The 20,805-nt window shown below is 45.4% G+C and overlaps 1 protein-coding gene across 1 annotated transcript; it reads left to right on the top strand.

Annotated features, from left to right (window-relative positions):
• Nucleotides 1-4,546: 4,546 nt before the first annotated feature.
• On the top strand, nt 4,547-10,358 carry CDPF1 (cysteine rich DPF motif domain containing 1). Its single transcript, XM_056862876.1, has 3 exons — nt 4,547-4,659; nt 6,663-6,774; nt 10,200-10,358. The coding sequence occupies exons 1-3, from the start codon at nt 4,547-4,549 to the stop codon at nt 10,356-10,358; spliced, it is 384 nt and encodes a 127-aa protein (XP_056718854.1).
• Nucleotides 10,359-20,805: the final 10,447 nt, after the last annotated feature.

Genomic DNA, 20,805 nt, shown 5'->3' with positions numbered 1-20,805 from the left:
CCAGGGAAGGAGAGCTCACCACCTCCCGAGGAAGCCTGTTCCACTGAGGAACTGCTCTAACTGTTAGAAAGTTCTTCCTAATGTCTAGACGGAAACTCTTTTGATTTAATTTCAACCCGTTGGTTCTGGTCCGACCCTCTGGGGCAACAGAAAACAACTCGGCACCCTCCTCTATATGACAGCCCTTCAAGTACTTCAAGATGGTTACCATATCCCCTCTCAGTCTTCTCCTCTTCAGGCTAAACATACCCAGCTCCTTCAACCTTTCCTCATAGGACTTGTTCTCCAGACCCCTCACCATCTTTGTTGCCCTCCTCTGGACACGTTCCAGCTTGTCTACATCTTTCTTAAATTGCGGTGCCCAAAACTGAACACAGTACTCTAGGTGAGGTCTAACCAGAGCAGAGTAAAGCAATACCATCACTTTGCGTGATCTGGACACTATACTGTCCAGATCACTCTTAACCATGGCACCACACTAGCTCGCATTTAAAAAAAGTTTTTTTGGTGGGGAACAGAAATTGGGGGTGGAGGTGTTTTGAAATAAGTGCCATACTTTCCTATCAAACCTATACCCATTTTGCTGCTTTAAAAATACAAATTCATCGTTTATAACTTAGCATACAAAATTGTCCTAATTGGCTTATTTCTGGAATTTAAAAATACAAATGCCTTAGTTTTCTACAAGCTAAATTGTAAATATACCCCCAGTACTGGAGAGTAAGCTAGCTACCAAAACTACTGCATTGAACATATGAAGCTACCTGACCCTTGGTCCATCAAAGTCAGTATTGTCTACTCAGGCCAGCAGTGCCTCTCCGGGGTCTCAGGCAAAGAGGCCTTTCCCATCACCTACTTGCCTAATCCCTTTAACTGGAGATGCCGGGGATTGAACCTGGGACCTTCTGCATGCCAAGCAGATGCTCTACCACTGAGCCACAGCCCCTCCCCTTCTGTGCTGCCTTAGCACATGAATATTTATACTTCTCTCAGGCAGTTTCCTTGATGGAAATACCTCTCCCTCCAGCCACCAAGGGTGCTCTTAGCGCCACTGGGCGCAGATGCTGCTTCTGTACTTCAGACTCTGGATGCAGCGACCTCTAGAGGTGGAACATCAGCCACAGCTAAGATGTTAAATCGGACGGGACCCCAACTACAACTAACAGCAGACAGTGTCTTGTCAGTCCAAAGATTGTTAACCAGGAGTAGTTATTGCTGGAAGGGTTCCCTGGGAGATCTAATAAAATTAAACTCGCTTGATTTTGTACCCAAGTTTGTAATTTTAGAAAAAGCAAAGAGGGCCTTTTAACATAAAGAGTGATAAGAGTTTTAAAGTTCCTGGGTAGGGCTTAATTTTTATTATTTGTTAAGGAGAATTTTGAATTGTAAATTTGTTTATAGGTTATGTTTGTCCTGCAGTTTGTGTTTGGTATATACCATGTTTATTGGCAGTTGCTACATGAAGTTGGTTGTATACTGATTGCATTCCTTTTGTTTATTCCCTGTACCTGTTTTTGTGCTGGTCGTGGACCATAATAAAGGTTTGAGTAAGCAAGTAACCTGGAGTAGTTAGGCTTCCTTAACTTGTGAAAACGTCTACCCTGGAAAATGGTGTTGGTCTCTAATGGGCTGTGCGTGTGTGTGTGCCGTCAAGTCACATCTGACATAGGGTCACCCCGTAGGGTTTCAAGGCAAGAGACGTTCAGAGGTGATTTGCCATTGCTTGCCTCTGCATGGGCTGAGAAAGGTCTGAGAGAACTGTGACTGGCCCAAGGTCACCCAGCAGGCTTCATGTGGAGGAGTGGGGAATCGAACCTGGTTCTCCAGATTAGAGTCTGCCTCTGTTAACTTCTACACTACACTGGATCTTCTAATGTGCCACAGGACTCTAATTTTATTCTGCCACCACAAACTAGCACGGCTTCCTACTTGAAACAAAATTTGCCCAGTATCTGAGTTGAGATTTTGAGCAGGGAGCAGCCTACTTTTGGCAATAGACGCCCTGCAGTGTCTTTAATATTCTGTTGACCTTAATATCAAAATGATACAAGAACACCCTGCAGGAGGATTTAAAAAACCAACAAGCGCCAGTACTGATTTAATTTGGTAAGATTGAAGGTGTGTCCATGGAAGATCTCAACATGATACCATCTCAAGCTTTGCTTTAGACCTGTCAGTACAGAGCACCCTTATTTACACTTTCCTAACATGCAAACCAATTAACTAATAAGGTACCTCTGCAGTGAACAGAAGCCTGCATCAACATATGCACTGTATAGACTTGTGTAAGAGGCAAAGGAAGTCCAAGTGACTCATTTGGCCCCCTTGTGCTGGTACTGAACCTGGCTCTGGAATGGTGGTATGTGTTTCTGGAGTGCCTCTGATTGGAAAGATGCCCCTGGCCAGACAGAGTTTTGGGTTTCAAGAGGAAGCATGAAGAGCCCTCTGCTTGTCTTAGTACATAAGAACACAAGAAAAGCCCTGCTGGATCAGACCAAGGCCCATCAAGTCCAGCAGTCTGTTCACGGAGTGGCCAACCAGGTGCCTCTACGAAGCCCACAAACAAGACGACTGCAGCAGCATCCCACCTGTGTTCCACGGCACCTAATATAATAGGCGCACTCCTCTGATCCTGGAGAGAATAGGTATGCATCATGACTAGTGCTTATTTTGACTAGCAGCCATGGATAGCCCTCTCCTCCATGAACATGTCCACTCCCCTCTTAAAGCCTTCCAAGATGGATGGGCAAATTAATAAGAACATAAGAAAAGCCCTGCTGGATCAGACCAAGGCCCATCAAGTCCAGCAGTCTGTTCATGGAGTGGCCAACCAGGTGCCTCTAGGAAGCCCACAAACGACTGCAGCAGCATTGTCCTGCCTGTGTCCCAAAACACCCAATACAATAGGCATGCTCCTCTGATCCTGAAGAGAATAGGTATGCATCAGGACTAGTATCCATTTTGACTAGTAGCCATGAATACCCCTCTCCCCCATGAACACGTCCACTCCCCTCTTAAAGCCTTCCAAGTTGGCAGCCATCATCCTCCCCAAAAGTTCATTCACTTTCATCAGCATGTGGATTCTGCCTGTGTGGCAGAAAAACGGGCTCGCTCACCACAGTCAATGGTTTATGTAAGGTCATAAGTCAGGCATGCATGGACAGTTTCGTTTGTGTGATTTTTTTAAAAAAATTTGGCTTAGTCTTTTATCCTCAAATAAATTGGGTCAAAGCGAGAAGTACTGTATGCATGAGGGGCCCATGCGCACACCCGTTCCTCCACCATGCGAAAATGAGCCTCAGTTGGGTGACTGTGTGAACCGGTCGTGATAGTCGGTGTGACTTCATATGCAAATTGAATAATTTGGTAGAGTCGATAGGAGCCGTCCTCGCTGTGAAATATTGCCACTCCCATGCCAGACATGGTTGACTTGCTTTGGAATTTCATTGAGAAATGTGGGGAAAACTAGTGTGCAAATGCTTTCCTTCTAATTATTTTTGATAGGAACCCCCCACCCCACCCCCAGATTAGAATCTTTTCCCCCTGGGAGGTTTCTTAATTCAAAAGAAGGTTTGTATACGGCAGAGTCCTCTGCATGAACTCAAAGGTGGAGTTAGGGAAGCTCTTACCTTACTGGCTTAGCCAGGGTTTATTCCATGGACAACAGATAGAAGGTAGGCTACTATTAACGTTTACCAAACAATGGATGCAAAGTGCTTTGAACTCTTACCTGTGCTTCCAAGATGCTCTGAGTAGGTAGATTTACTCCCCCTCCCCCTTTTACTAATTTAGGTACTTAGCACATGAATTCCACAAATTTAATTATGCTTACAGAAATGCCATTTTGACGCCATGTTGGGTGCTTTGACGTGCTGCAAAGTTAGCACCCACGTTGAGCAGGTCTAGTAGAATTAAAGGTGTCTCTCTTGGGTAAGAATAAAGGGGGGTTATGTGTGTATGTGAGAAGACAAGAGTCACTGGAAAAGACAACCATGCTAGGAAAAGTTGAAGGCAGCAGGAAAAGAGGAAGACCCAACAAGAGAGGGATCGACTCTATAAAGGAAGCCACGGCCCTCAGTTTGCAAGATCTGAGCAAGGCTGTTAAGGAAAGGATGTTTTGGAGGACATTGATTCATAGGATCGCCATGAGTTGGAAGCAACTTGACGGCACTTAACACACACGTGTGTGTGTGTGTGTGTGTATGAGGGAGGGAAAGGGGTATGGTACAGCCCGATCTTGTCAGATCTCGGAAGCTAGGCAGGGTCGGTACTTGAAAGGGAGACCACTAAGGAAGACTCTGCAGAGGAAGGCAATGCTTCTCACTTGCCTTGAAGGCTCCTTGCTGGAGTCACCATGACTCAGCTGTGACTGGACGGCACTTTGCACACGCACGTGAGTATGAATTGAGCATTCAATTCCAGTGGGCTACAAGGTCCAGCCCACCACAGTGTACATCTCTGCTGGATTAGACCCTCACAGTGCCTCTTTGACTGTGCTCCCGCAAATTGTTTTTTAATATTTTTTTTGCACTTGCAGTATTCTAAGATGGAATCCAGAAAAGAGCCTCCCCTTCAGGGCACCTTTAAGTGTGAGCTCTGTGGATTACACGTCCCGTACAGCTACTATGGGCAGAAACCTCCAAATACCTACTCTGTTACGTAAGTATATCCCACGGGTCTCGTACCATTTGTTACCGGTGGTGTTTCCTATAAGCAGGGTAGTGATTTGCTGGGAGGAGCAGCAGGGGAGGTTGTGTGGGTTTGTGCGCATACACGTGCACACTTCCTCTTGTCTGTTTTGAATTTCTCACCCTCGGCTTCATGGGGAGTAGAGGGGAGGCCAAAGAGCCCTTTGCCTTGTTCTTGGAGGACTAGCCAGAAGAGAAGGCAGGTCAGCTCTGACCTCTACTGTAGCTTACTTACTTACCTAAATGATATTGCTTAAACAGCCAAAAGGCCACAAGCAGCATCACACTAATATAATCCCCCAAATTAACCCTTTTTACGTTTAATTATCGCCCGCAAAAATTTAGCCACTAATAATGTGATTCTTTGACTTGTACCACGTAACAACCATCGCATTAAGCTTTGCAGGGAGAGATAAAATTTATAAAGGAGGAGTTGCCCTAAATATTTCCGCCTCAGATCATCCCAGCCACAACAGGACAGCAAAATAGGTTCCAGGGTCTCCATATGGCCATCCCCACATAGGCAGCTTCTATCTGAATAGGGGATGCCTGCAAAACATCCTTTGGTAACCCTAGACAGGAAAGCATTCAGCCTAGCCAACATAAACACTCTTCTATATTGATATACCATTAAATGAAAGACATATTGTGGAATGGGGAGGGGCTGTGGCTCAGTGGTAGAGCATCTGCTCAGCATGCAGAAGGTCCCAGATTCAATCCCCAGCATCTCCAGTTAGAGGGACGAGGCAAGCAGGTGATGTGAAAGACCCCTGCCTGAGACCCGGGAGAGCCGCTGCCGGCCTGAGTAGACAATACTGACTTAGATGGACCAAGGGTCTGATTCGGTATAAGGCAGCTTCATGTGTGTTCATGTGTGAATGGACTTAGAAGGGATTATACCCCCTGAAGGACATTAAGCTCTTCCGATGAGAACTTACTGGTGGGCCCTGGCCCTAACAGCGTGCGGCTGTCCTCAACAAGAGCCAGGGCTTTTTTGGCTCTGGCCTGGTGGAATGCTCTGCCCGGTAACATCAGGGCCCTGCAGGATCTGAAAGTATTCCGCAGGGCTTGCAAGACGGAGCTTTTCCACCAGGCCTACAACTGAGGACAGCCGCTTATATTAGCTTACCGGTATATCATCTTTACTGGCCTCCCCACCCCTTCCCTCCCTTGAATGGGAATAATATGGATCGAAGGTTTGCCACCTGTATTGTGCCTACAGTTTACTTAGGATTTAGTGCTCCTAATAAAGTATTACTGCTTCAGGACCACTTGCCTGGATGAGTTTGCTTTAAGGGATGCTAGGGGTAAACGCCTGATCCTGACATTTATCCGCCCTGAGCCAGCTTGCTGGGGAGGGCGGGTTACAAGTCAAATAAATAAATAAATAAATAAATAAATAAATAACCCCCCATAAGTTGCCACAGTGCAAACTCACCATGCCAAGGCAGGTCAGCCCTAACCTCTCCTTAGCCAGCGTGGTGTAGTGGTTAAGAGCAGTGGTTTGGAGCGGTGGACTCTGATCTGGAGAACCGAGTTTGACTCCCCACTCCTCCACATGAGCGGCGGAGGCTAATCTGGTGAACCGGATTTGTTTCTCCACTCCTACACACAAAGCCAGTTGGGTGACCTTGGGCTAGTCACACACTCTCAGCCCCACAGGGTGTCTGTTGTGGGGAGGGGAAGGTGATTGTAAGCCGGTTTGGTTTGATTCTCCCTTAGAGAAAGTCGGCATAAAAAAACCAACTCTTCTTCTTCTTCCTGTAGCTCGCGCTGTGGGGGGGAAAGAGGCTCTTTGTGCACACCTCTCCCTGGTAATGGGTCAGGGTGGCTGAGCCGGCAGCCCTAAATACAATCCCTGTTAAATGCTGGTTACTGATTTCAGCCCCAGGTTTTTGTTGTGGGCATGTCTTACTTCAAGCTGTGCTTGGTGACCTGTATTTCAAAGGTGACGTTCTTTCCCCCCCACCCCAGCCTCCTGGAGGACAGCTACGTCATGAGAGATCCATTCACCTCTGACAAGGACAAATTCCTTATCCTTGGATCGGAGTGCAGTTTGTGTAGAAAGCGTGTGTGTGTTGGCACGGTGAGTAACATGTGATGCTTGGTCATTTATATCTCTGAAGAGTGTTTCGTGCATGGAGGCCTCGGGACAGAAGACACAGTTCCCTCCCCCACTTCCTGGGAAGGACTGCTACAACTCTTTTTTTGTTCTTTGCCACAATATAATCCCACAGAATTACTAAGGATTGGCCAAATTTTCTGCTTAGTCTTTGTAACATAAAGCCCTCCTGTTTCTTTGGCCATTTTCCTGACGGCAGCACAGAGTAATTTTTGTTGTAATATTTGGGCCCTAGATCCTATGTAAATGTTTGTCCAGCAGATGCCAGTTGGTCAATTCAGAACTGATCCTTCTTCCATAAGAAGAAGATTTGGTTTTTATATGCCAATTTTCTCTACCTTTTAAGGAGAATTAAACCGGTTTACAATCTCCTTCCCTTCCTCTCCCCACAACAGACACCCTGTGAGGTAGGTCACCCAGCTGGCTTTCATGTATAGGAGTGGGGAAACCAACCCGGTTCACCAGTTTAGAGTCCACCTCTCATGTGGAGGAGTGGGGAATCCAACCCGGTTCTCCAGATCAGAGTCCACCTCTCATGTGGAGGAGTGGGGAATCCAACCCGCTTCTCCAGATTAGAGTCCACCGCTCCAAACCACTGCTCTTAACTACTACATCATGTTGGATTGTTTATGGATATGCTATGACATCGCATCAGCTGAACCAGTGGGGCATATGTGTGATGTATGCATGCGTGTGACTGTGGTATTAGACAAGCCGCTCAGTATTTGCCTGTTATATAGAATAGATTTGAATTTAAAATTGCTAATCATAACAAGATTCTGGCTTGGTCGCCTGAGTCATAAGGAGCTATGTTACAACAGAAGCAAATGATCACGCACCCCTCTGTTCCAGCCAACCTCTGAACAAGGAATGCATCCATCTGTCACTGGAGGACACCATGGAAAACTTCCAGGGAACTCTGAGTCTGGGGCATATCATGTCTGCTGGAACGTAGCCCGGGGTTCCTGAGAGCTCAGTTACAGTATGCTTTTATGTACTAAACCTGTTCAGGAGATGTACTGTGTATAGGACAGGGTGACAGTTTTTCTGGACTATCTTAACCACAAATGCAGGTAATCTGTATTTAGATCAGGGGTGTCGAACTCAATCGTTACGAGGGCCGGATATAACATAACACTTGGTCGGGCTGGGCCATGCCTTGCCAGCCCAGATCGAGATGGTGGGGTGGCTGTCTCGTGGGCCAGATCAGAGCTCTCAAGGGGCTGGATCCAGCCCGCTGGCCTTATGTTTGACACCCCTGCTTTAGATGCTTGGACAGAGAATAGAAATAGGTCCTTTATTTCAAATCCACCTATCAGTTAACCTGAGCCCTAAAAGGCATATCTGCCCTATACATTGATATTACTTTTATACCAGTTTAAGCTTCATGGCTTCCCCCAATGATCCTGGGAACTGCAGCTTGGAAAAGTGCTGTGAATTCCGTGTCAGTGGCACTTGGCTAGCCTGTGCCTAAACTCCCGTTCCCTGGAGAATGGGAGTAACTATTAAAACAGTTTACATTAGAAGTGCAGATGTGCCCCAGGGCTGAAGCTGGATAGCGTCTCAGGACCGCTTCAGCCTAGCAGTCGCTGCCGATCCTGCTGCTGGAGGATACCATGCAGGAGCCCGCTGCAAGGATTGTTTCGGTTCATACAGAGCATAGCTGAGCTCTTTCTTCCCTTCCAGAAGTTGTCCTACTTTACTTCTGTTCTGATGCAGGCTCGTGGGCTGCTTGTTTGTGCGGCATTACCACATACAGGTGACGGCTCCACGTCTGCGTCACGACAGAGTCCCATTTGGAAGAGGACTGGTTTTCCCAGCTTGCGCAACGGAGAGGCCCTTCCTTCACATCCCGTGGGATTTGTGTGTGTGTGTGTGTATGTGGGCATGAAGCATGATTCATAACTCTTTGCTTTCATCCACCAGTCCCTCTGGAATGATGATGTGGCCACAGAGCTCTTTTAAGAGCAAGTATTCAGAAGACCCTGCTGCCCTAGTGCTTACAGGCTGAGTCTTGCTGGATCAGACTAGGGGATCCTCTTGTCCCAGGTTCAGGAGTGGCCCAGTCCATTCTTCCGGGAAGGTCATAAGCAGTGCATGAAGACAGGCAGCTCTCTTGTTGGGAGTCAGAGGTCTGCTGCCTGTGAACTTGGGGGGTGGGCAGTTAGCACTCATTCTGGCTCATAAGCCTGTTCTCCATGAATGTATCCAATCCCGCCCCTCCCCAGCCTGAAAATACGGCAGAACATTGTGGAACTCCCTGCCCCAGGTTGTGGTGATGGCAGCCAACTTGAATGGCTTTAAGAGGAGAGTGGACATGTTCATGGAGGATAGGTCTATTCATGGCTACTAGCAAAAATGGCTACTAGTCATGATGCATACCTATTCTTTCCAGGATCAGAAGAGCATGCCTGTTATATTAGGTGCCGTAGAACACAGGCAGGACAATGCTGCTGCAGTCGTCTTGTTTGTGGCTTCCTAGAGGCCCCTGGTTGGCCACTGTGCGAACAGACTGCTGGACTTGATGGGCCTTGGTCTGATCCAGCATGGATTTTCTTTTTATGTTTAAACAAATTCAGCTCCATCTGAGGAAATGTGTGCGCATGCACACATATGCACATGTGCACATGCACCTAGCTGTCCACTCATGTCACTGAGGTGATCTGAGATAGGAAGTAGCCAGTATCCTGTCCTCCAGGCAGGGATTCAGATTCAGCGGAGAACCCCCTCCCCGAGCAGCATCCTGTGTTATATTCCATTGCTGTAGGCGTAGCCAGAGGCGTCAAAATAAAAACAGTTTGCCTTTGGACGAATTCGAAATCCTCTTGAAAAGTGCTCAGAAACTAGAGAACAGCCTGAATGCAGAGTCCGGACAGTCAGAGTGGTTGTTAGTGGGGCAAATGCAAGGTTGGCTCAACTTTCCATCACTGTCGGAAGCTTCATTTTAGAGCAGCAGGCAAGGCTAGAGCAGGCCAGCAAAGATACTCTCCTCAGGCCAGTGCATGATGACCGAGGAGGCTCAGGGTGGTGCTGGGGTTTTGGATGTAGACACCCACCACCACCACACACACATAGGCCCACAAGTCTGCAGCAAGCGTGGTGTAGTGGTTAAGAGTGATGGACTCTGATCTGGAGAACCGGGTTTGATTCCCCACTCCTCCACATGAGCGGTGGAGGCTAATCTGGTGAACCGGGTTTGTTTCCCCACTCCTACACATGAAGCCAGCTGGGTGACCTTGGGCTAGTCACATTCTCTCAACCCCACCTACCTCACAGGGTGTCTATTGTGGGGACGGGAAGGTGATTATGAGCCGGTTTGATTCTTCCTTAAGTGGTAGAGAAAGTCGGCATATAAACACCAACTCTTCTTCTTTGTTCTTCTCTTTCAGGACTGTAGTCTTTTCTACACAAAACGATTCTGCCTCCCATGTATTAACTCACACTTAGAGGAGTTTCCTTTGGAAATAAAGCAAGATCTGGAGAAAAGAACTCATTCCAAACCCCAATCTTCACGGAAAGGAGATTCCAAGGCTGCGAAGAAAAAGTAGACCGGTTTTAGCCCGAAAGAGAGCCTGAGAAGGTAGCAGAGGATAATGCTGGAAGCCAAGAAGTGGAACAATTGAAACGGAACACTTGCTTAATGTGTTCCCTTCACAGAAGTTTGATTATAGGTCAAAAGCGGGACCTGGATTTGTAGCTGGAAGCCTCCTGGTCGGCGACGGCAGGGTTGCTGCGCTACTGCCCAATGTGTCCTTCTGGTCATACCAGTTCAAGGCCAGGTGTTTATTGTACTAAAAATGTTTTTAAAATACAAGCCTATCATCCAACCAGCTGATGATAGGCTTTTCTTTTTGTTCAGCCTTGTCAAATAAACAGCTGTACCTCATGGATCTTACCAGCACTGAACACATGAAGCTGCCTTATACTGAATCAGACCCTTGGTCCATCAAGGTCAGTACAGTCGACTCAGACCGGCTCTCCAGGGTCTCAGGCAGAGGTCTTTCGCATCACCTACTTGCCTGGTCCCTTTAACTGGAGATGCCGGGGATTGAACCTGGGACCTTCTGCATGCCAAGCATACCACTGAGCCACAGCCCCTCCCCTCCCCACTGGGTAGAATTCATGTGAGTCACTGCAGGGCATGTATGAAGAGCATAAAAACCAAGTATGCAATGCACTCCTCCTGGTATCTGTGGCTGGGTGTTTTCTTGCTTTCTCCGATATAGAATTGGGACCCCCTACTGCAGAGATTGTTTTGAGGTCAGCTCTCAGGCCAAAATAGGGCCTTCTCTCCGTGGCAGCACCAGAATTCAGGAATCTCCTCTTTGGAACAATACTGTTTAGGCTTTCACTTCTAACTAAATTTTTTCATTTGCCAGGCTGGCTACTTTTAGAAAAAATTGCTGTTTAAATTTTGGGTGACTGCTGGGCATATGTGCTCCTCTAGGTACATTCTGGCATGGTGTGGTGGTTGAGAGCGGTGGATTCTATAATAATCTGGAGAACCGGGTTTGATTCCCCACTCCTCCACATGAGCGGCGTACTCTAATCTGGGGAACCAGGTTGGTTTCCCCACTCCTACACATGAAGCCAGCTGGGTGACCTTGGGCTAGTCCCAGTTCTGTTAGAGCTCTCTCAGCACTACCTACCTCACAAGGTGTCTGTTGGGAGAGGAAGGGAAGGGGATTGTAAGCCAGTTTGATTCTCCTTTAAAAAGGTAAAGAAAATCGGCATATAAAAACGGACTCTTCTTCTTCCAGCTTCTTCGGTATTGCCATTGACTGCTCAGAATAATTTCACAGGTAGATACAAGATTGGCGTTCACCAAGAGAAGACTTTTGCAGTGGTTGCCCCCATGATCTTGGAGCAGAATTTGGATTAGCTACACACACATTAAGCATTCTAAAAACACACACGGCCCTGCCACTGGCTGTCTAGTAATACTTTTGCTAGTCTTCCTCCAGGGATCTCAAGGCAACGTATGCAGTTATCCCTTCCCTCTTTTATTTAGGTTGGGCTGAGATATACCCATAGTCAGAGCTTTGTGGCAATTTGAGCCTGGGTCACCCAGATCCTGGCCTGATGCTTCAGCCAGTACATCACCCTGACTACCCAAACAAATCAACAGCAGAGTATCTGGGGAGAGGGAGACCTGCATCCACCACACCTTACCTTTTGAATTTAAATAGAATCATAGGGTAATAGAGTCTTAGAGTCGGAAGGGACCACCAGGGTCATCTATTCCAACCCCCTGCACAGTGCAGGAAATTCACAACTACCTCCCCTCCCCACACTCCCAGTGGCCCCTACTCCATGCCCAGAAGATGGCCAAGATGCTCTCCCTCTCATGATCTTCCTAAGGTCATAGAATCAGCATTGCTGACATATGGCCATCTAGCCTCTGCTTAAAAACCTCCAGGGAAGGAGAGCTCACCACCTCCTGAGGAAGCTTGTTCCACTGAGGAACCGCTCTGTTAGAAGTAGACGTGTAATAAAATGCAAGTTATACTCCTGATTGGTTAGGAACATCCTTTGGAGCTAGTCTGAACTGGCAGAGGTGGGCTCTGCAAATGTCAACTTTCAGGATGAACACATGAAGCTGCCTCATACCCTTGGTCCATCAAAGTCAGTATTGTCTACTCTGACCGTCAGCGGCTCTCCAGGGTCTCAGGCAGAGGTGTTTCACATCACTACTTGCCTAGTCCCTTTAACTGGAGATACCGGGGATTGAACCTGGGACCTTCTGCATGCCAAGCAGATGCTCTGCCACTGAGCCACAGCTGTTCTAACAGCACAAAAGACCTTGCTTGGTTACAGCCAGATCATCACAAGTTTCCCTTAAAGAGATTATGGTTCAGCATGGTTTTCGTGGAATAATTAGGGATGTTGCTCCGAAGTGATCAGACATCTTAAACCAGGCCATTGAACAAATATTCACAAAGTTAGGTTAATAATGCAAAGCGAGATCAAATTGTCAACCTTGGATTTCAGTTTTCTTAGAAAACTGTAGGTGCAGTGTCTCCCAAGAAATTAGACTGAAAGTCTTTGTTACCTGCTGCCTATTGATTTCCCTGGGGCTTATGTGCATAGGTTTCAAGAGGGACCACTCCTTGTCTTTTTAATTCAATAGTATGTGAACATATACCACATGTATTGTATCAATGGGGACCATAAATCCAAGTCAATCACAATGTAAGTACTATGTGAACAGTTGTAATTAAGCGGGGGGGGGTTTGGGGGGAGACAAATGGGTTTTTTATATTAGCAGGTGAAATTAGTATTTAAAAGAAATGTAAACTGAATCTGCTGCAAACTTAATGTTTAAGAACCTCCTCGGGTGTAAATCATAATTCTGCCGGTAGGATTCTACCTCTAGAAATACTGAGCAGTGAATCTATGCATACTCAGAAATACTCCGGGCTAGGCAAAGTCCTAAGCTCAGATACTAACTAGATATTAAGATCAGTTAGGTGAAAGTTTGCAATAATTTCTGAGCAAGCTAATGTGGAACTTACTGAACCTAAATCACTTTTATGCGCTAAATGTTGTTACCAGAGCAACAAATCAGTATATATCCATATTTTTAAACCCTCTTATTTGAAGCATAATGGAGTTTCCAAGGCAAGTGATAAAGCAGAGGTGGTTTGCCGTTGCCTTTCTGTTTTATTACAAGGGACAAATTGTACGTTGCTGCGCTCTTCATTAAAAATACACAAACAATTTTTAGAAATACTTTATTTAAACACATTAAGGCAAAAATCACATTGTGAAATTACCCCTCTTTACATACATTCATCAGTCTTACAGATGCATTTGAAGTGCAAAGAGGTTCTAACAAGATCCCAGAGTCATTAAATACAACTTATTATTCAATCCCTTATTATCTGAGCAGGAAAATTCATGTGAAATCAAAAGTTAGAAAAATACATTGTCAGTTAATGGCCATTAGAACATGGATAGATCAGATTATTCTGTTAAAAATGTTCTCATCTCTGTGTGTTTTTTTGCAAATGAGAAGAGAGTTCAACTTTTACACCCTTATAGAAATGCTGTTTACCCAAGCAGTTTCACCCTCATGTCTGAACACTACTAAATACAGATGCTGTTTTAATAAATGTAACCTGAGTTGATGTTTCTTCTATATGGAAGGCAAAGGTTTTTCCAGCACAGTCAAGGGAACCTATAACACTATCTCCGGGTGGTCCTATTCATCCCCACCTACAGTGAATTTATAAGTGCTTCAAACTTTCAAAACAGCAGAAGGTTTGATTTTAACTCCAGGTATAAGTGGGAACGCAGAGAATTTACTTGACGAATAGACCTCGCATTCCTGTTCAACAAACTTATGGACATGCAACCTCAAAGTACCCCACAACAGAGTTTAAAAAAACCCAGACACCTGAAATGTCTAAGGGATGGCCTTTCACAGTAACTCCATTCCTTTTAACTAGTTTTCAGTTGTTATTTTTAGCATTGTTTTCTGTTAACATTTGCATATCATGGATTAGTTTTAAGTCTAAGTTTGTAATGGCCTTCGCGTAATCCATCCCTGCATGTAACCCTGGCCAGGCCAGCTGGCGTGGTTAGCAATGCCTCCCCCCTTCTTCATGCTCTCAAAGTGACTGCGCATATGAACCAACGAAATGAAACGGGAACTCGAGTTACTTCTCGAACTAGTGTTTGAAGAAGGGAGCTTTGACTCTCAAAAGCTCATACCCTGAAAATCCTGTTGGTCTCTAAAGTGCTTACTGGACTTGAATCTAGCTCTTCTACTGCAGACCAACATGGCTACCCTCCAAAACTATCTTCTTGAACTAGTAGTAGTAAAGTTCCTCTTAAGGCGGCCTTGCTGTAGAATACTGAAGAGCAAGACGGCTGGTAAACTGGACGGGATTCCACTTCGAAATAAAAGGCATGATAAACTCTGCAAGTGGTATAGGTGGAGCCCAAAGGCACTAATTAGTTGTTCATTAGGCATCCTACCTTTAAAATGTGGTTCGTTCCAATCAGATTTTGGATCCCTGTTTAAGGGACACAATTAAGAGCACACCGTACATTTTTCAGATCACCATTTCCCCCATATCTACATTCTTTCTGCCTCTAGAGAATTAACAAGTTGATGACATTCAGATGAATCATATAACGTTTGGCAACTTTTAGCCAGCGCTAGAAAAGACTCTGAGATTGCATGTTTGGGGTTACCTTGATTATACTGAGCTCACACAGGCACTTTAACAATGAGTCTATAGGACTAAAATTATCAGTAAATCCTTAGGATAAACCCTTTAGATGACGTGTAATCCTTCAAACTAAGCCACAGTCTCTGAAAACTGTTCCACACAAGTACGGGGCGGACACATAAGGGAGGGCAAATGGGGTTAGGAGCCAATGGGACCCTAGCCAGCGTTAGTACCTCTTGTGCCTGCTAATGCTGGTGCAGGGCCACTTACGCTGGTGTTAGGGAGCCATGCAGCAGTGCCACACATGGGCGTCAACGCAGCCGCTGCAGCAGCGTTTCCCTGGTGCAAGGGTGTGTGCCGGCGCCAAAGGGAGCGTTCCCAGGGGTGAGGCTGGCTTTAGTCGGCTCCCTGATCCCTTTTGCCCCTTTGAACTTGCACTGGCAAAAAGGATGGCGTAGCCCCGTGAAAATGAATGGATCAGTTTCACTTTTTTTTTTTTTTTAAACCCCATTTTTGGCTTGCTGCACTTACTGCTCAGGGGGCAGCGCGGCTGTGCCATCCCTGGGCCCACCCTATCTACACCCCCCCCCAATTGCGCTCCAAGACTTGCTCTGCTCCACTCCCAACTGTGATTCAACAAACATCGTAAGAAACATACGGCAACTTGAGGCCACAACAGATTCAGAAGCAAAGCAACAGAAAACACTGTTGCAGTACAGTACAGATACAGTTCAGTACGTCTGACTGAATTCTTTACAGGTTTAATTTTATTGCTGCCTCAGATTAGAAAAAAGAACATTGCCAGGAAAATAAACTTACAGGCTGTCATCAGTCAAGTAAATTTGTTCTGTGATTTCTAAACCGCTCGAGCAATAAACATGAGGTGTAATGACACGTTGAAATCAACCACTGGTAAAAGTAGTCATGGACACTGCCCGTCACTTCAGAATGCTTCCAAATAAAACTCTTTAAGTCATATATATTTAAATTACCATCTGCCACTTTTCTAAATGAAACTTGTCTCCACAGCTTCACACCCAAACCCCTGGATGGCTGGGGCCCTTGCCACTTCTGTACTCAGCAAAGTGACTCTATGGAAGCTCCCATGTTTAAAGCTCTTGTTAAAGGGCATGAACACACATAAAGCTGTCTTATACTGAATCAGACCCTTGGTCCATCAAAGTCAGTATTGTCTACTCTGACCGGCAGCGGCTCTCCAGGGTCTCAGGCAGAGGTCTTTCACATCACCTACTTGCCTAGTCCCTTTAACTGGAGGTGTTGGGGATTGAACCTGGGACCTTCTGCATGACAAGCAGATGCTCTACCACTGAGCCATGGCCCCTTCACCATCCAGAACTGGTGCTTTGCAACCCTCGTTCGTTTTAATGGTGCTGGCGGATGGAATCCCACAAATGCTGTTGTGGATTCAGTGCATAAGCAGCCCAAATGTACATCTACAATGATGGCAGTCACCTGGCAGGTCAGATGACCCCTACTGAGCTGGAGGCCAAGTCTTCTTGATTCTGCACAGTTTCTAATAACCGTAAACAATTTCTCACAGTACCCTTTGGGCCTTTACTGCTCTGAGTACCTCCAGTGCACTTTGGTGGGAAACAGAACTTTAAAGCAGTGATCTTCAACCCACAGATCAGGACCCTCAGGTCGGTCACAGAGTCCCACCTGCTCCCACGGAACTGCCTTTGTTTGCTGTTTTCTAGAAGACCTGCTCCTGATGCGCTCCACTTCCTCCCCCTTTCGGCACACCTACAAAAAGCAGCAGGGTGGCAAGGTGAGGCCATGCAATAAGGGAGATCGTTCTTCTTTGGCACAGGTGAGTTGCGAGAATCTGACTCTTCCCCGAATTGGATGTTATGTGGCGTCCTATCACGTGCTTGGTACCTCCATTTCATGGTTAAACACGCCCCTCCCCCCAAGTCTGGTAGGGCTGAAGACCACTGCTTGAAAGCAAATATTCATCACACGCTTCTGATTTCCCCGCCTTGATATTTTTACACCTACGAAAGCCCTCATATTGACAATATTTGAACACAGAATTCATCGTTGTTGTGAACATACCAGATCAACAAATAGTTTTAAATTGTTACTGTATCACTCTTTCTACATATTAATTCCTGCCGATATTTTATGAAATGAAAAATGGATAAAATACCCTATTACATTTGACTACATGGTAGCAGCATATTGTCAGTTTATCTTTTAACCATCTCGTAAGAGAAACAAGAATGATGAATGCAACAGATAGATCACATGGAAACACCAAGAAATTAAATCCAAGAGAAGACTTTGCAAACAAAAAAGCGGCTCTGTGCAGGCAAACGTGGACTCGGTTTCAATTATTCTTATCAAACTTTAGTGGGACAGTAACAGTCGGAGACTTGGTTTTTTTTGGGAGGGGGCAGAACTTACCCCCTCCTACAGGTAAAGAACTGAGATTATGCAATTTTTGCCTAGATTGCTGAGTGCCAAAAGATTCAGTAAAGCATAGCAAATGGTAGGCATAATGACAGCTCCCAAAAATCAAGCCTGTATCTCAAAAGCAAGCATTGCCTGGAAGTGGAACTGTATCTGCTCAGGTGACTCGGAAGGTGTTGCCCTCAATTTGATGGCCCCGTCTGCTGAGGTAGGCTTCCCAGGGCCCCAGACTGTCACCAAAAAGTCTGGCCCATATGGCATCATTGCCAGATGTCCCCGCGGTACAGGGGCTCTCCCTCTGCATCGTTCACAATATGGAGTTGGGTGTCATAATTAGCCATTACAAAATGCAGAATTCCAGGAGTAGGGTCGCCAGCCTCCAGGTGGTGGCTGGAGATCTCCTCCTGTTACAACTGATCTCCAGCTGATAGAGAACAGTTCCCCTGGAGAAAATGGCTGCTTTGGCCATTGGACTCTATGGCATTGAAGCCCCCCCCTCACCAAACCCCGCCCTCCTTAGGCTCTGCCCCAAAAACCTCCAGGTATTTCCCAATGCGGAGCTGGAAAGCCTATCCAGGAGTCAGAGGCCAAACAGGCTACAGTGCAACATTCAACTGCTATTTTTCTAAGATTCCTTACACTAAAATGATCCACTAAAAATGGAAAGGCAAAACAGCTGCATCAGAGCTGAACCCAATTCCTGGCACTACATTATTTTCTATGCTTTCAGACACTTCAACTATTGTTTTAGGGCTGACTCCTAACCTTGTAAATTTTCAAGGATGTGCTGGAAGCCTCCACAGGACAAGCCTCTGATTGCTGCTACTTCAGCTCAGTCTGGGCCAAAAATATTGACAGAACTACTTTTTGGCTCTATTCAATAATGCCATATTAGGCTGTGATAAGAAGCCAACCGGGGGCCTGTGAATCCAAAAATGGCATACTGAAACAAACATACCTTTTAATAAAAATGGCATACTGAAACAAACATGCCTTTTAATAAGATGGATATCACTTTGGTAGAGAGAAAGCATCTGGTTGGCTTTCAAATCCTTCGTTCCACATATTCCTCTCTGGTGTTGCCAAAGAGGATGGCGCCCAAACAATGAAGCTCAGTGCAAATCGTTTGGATAGACGAACGGGGAAGGGGACACAAATGGAGGATTCCAGCTTAAAGCAAAGATGCTCTACATCAAAAGTGGCCTGCCATGCTTGGGGAAAGTCCTGTTTATTGCATCTCTTAGCTATCAGGGCTAATCTCAATGACATCTTGGGTTACTCCCACTTATGAGGATGAACGATGAAGGGATTCAAACTCATATTGGAAGGTTGTCCTATTGAAATATGTTCAGGAAACTAGTTATCCATAGCTAGAATCCAAATCTGAAGCCATTAATATTGGATACAAATGTGCAAAGAAGTGTTTTCTAAGCTACTAAACAAAAAAGGTTATTTCACCCTTTTGCATGACAAAAATTAGTGCAAGAACCTCCTTGCGGTTCGTTAGGGCTCGCCACACCGACCCTTTCATAGAAGTTATACTTTTTTTTTTGAAGAATCTAATTTGCGGAATCCTATTTCCATGATCTGTAGAGGTAGATTTTATTTTTGGAAAACGTAACTAAGAAACAACACTTTTGTTCAATATTGATGCTTGTGCTATTGCCCCCAATCCTATGTATTTTGAACGACAGTGCAAACAGCTTTCCGTTGCGTCTACTTATATCCACTAGCCTATCGCTGAAGTTTCTACAAGCTCTCAAGAGTTCTTTCTGCATTTGCCTTTCACAGGTTACAGCGAAGAATAGTGAAACAAGGGAGTAACAGGCAAACAAAAGGGAGGAGAACACTCGGCAGATTGCATTCTAGGCTATTCTGGACTACAAACAAAGGCACTGCAGAGAAGGGCACATGAGACAGAGAAGCACTAGAAAAATGTCTGGTCAATTAGAAACCAACAGAACATGGAAATCTTTAAAAATAAATGTGGTATGAAGTGGCTGAAAAAACGTAGCTTCTCCACTTGGTTAGCAAGACTAGAGATCAACTCTACAGGAAAATAATTTTCCAAATTAGTATCTTGAGCAAACATTCTGAGCGAACGGTCTCCAGGCAGAGGTTCGATTTGTCTTAATCACATTACATCTACGGCAAGGGAGGTTTTGACCTATCAAATCCTTTTGGGGGCTCTAGAGAAACCAGGATTAATTTTTTTGGTATGTAGAGGTTCTTTTCTAAACCAATCAATCAAGAAGGCACATTGATTTATAAGGGGGGAGAGAAACTATCTTGCAACCCCACACACGCTTTTCATTAATCAAACAAATGCCCCCTTCCCACCAACACACACAGATTACCTTACCAAAAGACAATGAAAGATAAAACCTGAATGGTTATCACCAACTGAAGGGATTCTGTCCCCTGCCCAATCAATATTGATTTACAATGTGAAATGTGATTCTGTAAAATGCATCACAAAATAAATAAAAAGTTTCACAATCCTTTTCAGAAATGTTATGCAGACACTCACTCCAGACAGACAGCCTTAAAGATAAAGAACAAATGAAGATTTTAGTGCATGCATTCTGTTAAATGTGCACCCTCTAGAAAAGTACCTTTGGAAACAACTACTTGTCTTATCTTTTTAAAAAACACCACCACCACCCTGGCGTGTAACAGTAATGTACACTAAACACACAGACACACTCACAGCCAACATGTAGCCACTTCAAATATTACAGCATTGGTGGCTATACTCCAGGGACCTCTTAAGAACGCATGATGTAGCCCTTAGGGGAAAAAAATAGTTTGGATGGACAGAGTGGATGAGATTGGCACAAGGAGCTCCATGGGCAAGCCTACATTTAAAAGGTCAGTTTCATGCCCACTTAAAGGCCGAGTCTTCCCCAAAGTATCTTGGGAGTTGTAGTACAGTGAAGGAGGTCAGAACTCTGCTAGAAATTCATAGGCACTCTGACAGAATTAGTTCCTAGGGGTCCCCAGGGGGAGATAGGACTATTAAGCCACTTCATAGAGAAATACAGCATAGCTATATCTTATGCGACAGCATCAGCAATGCAGAAGAGCTTAAAAAACATAATCTACGAACACTAGGTTTAGTGTCAAATGCATAGGTTTCAGTTAGCGACAGGAGCCAAAAAGCTACTCTAGATGCACCTAGAGAATGGGTTGTGACCTGTGGCATATGTGTCTTTTTAAGAAGAGTTGGTTTTTATATGCCGCCTTCTCTACCACTTAAGGTAGAATCAGACTGGCTTACAATCACCTTCCCTTCCCCTCCCCACAACAGACACCCTGTGATGCTCTTAAGCGCCCTCCTCCCCCCTATCATGCCAGATCCACTTCTGAGCAAGTTTCAAAT

Source organism: Euleptes europaea, chromosome 17, assembly GCF_029931775.1.
Source record: "Euleptes europaea isolate rEulEur1 chromosome 17, rEulEur1.hap1, whole genome shotgun sequence".
NCBI classification, from domain to species: domain Eukaryota; kingdom Metazoa; phylum Chordata; class Lepidosauria; order Squamata; family Sphaerodactylidae; genus Euleptes; species Euleptes europaea.
Note: the sequence above shows the minus strand (reverse complement) of the source record. Positions and strands in the feature narration are given on the sequence as shown.

Bases quoted from the DNA above. Each gene is read 5' to 3' on its own strand.
- CDPF1 (XM_056862876.1), top strand. From the start codon at position 4,547: ATGGAATCCAGAAAAGAGCCTCCCCTTCAGGGCACCTTTAAGTGTGAG. The intron at 4,660-6,662 runs GTAAGTATATCC...CCCCCACCCCAG, and splicing joins CCAAATACCTACTCTGTTAC to CCTCCTGGAGGACAGCTACG. The intron at 6,775-10,199 runs GTGAGTAACATG...CTTCTCTTTCAG, and splicing joins AGCGTGTGTGTGTTGGCACG to GACTGTAGTCTTTTCTACAC.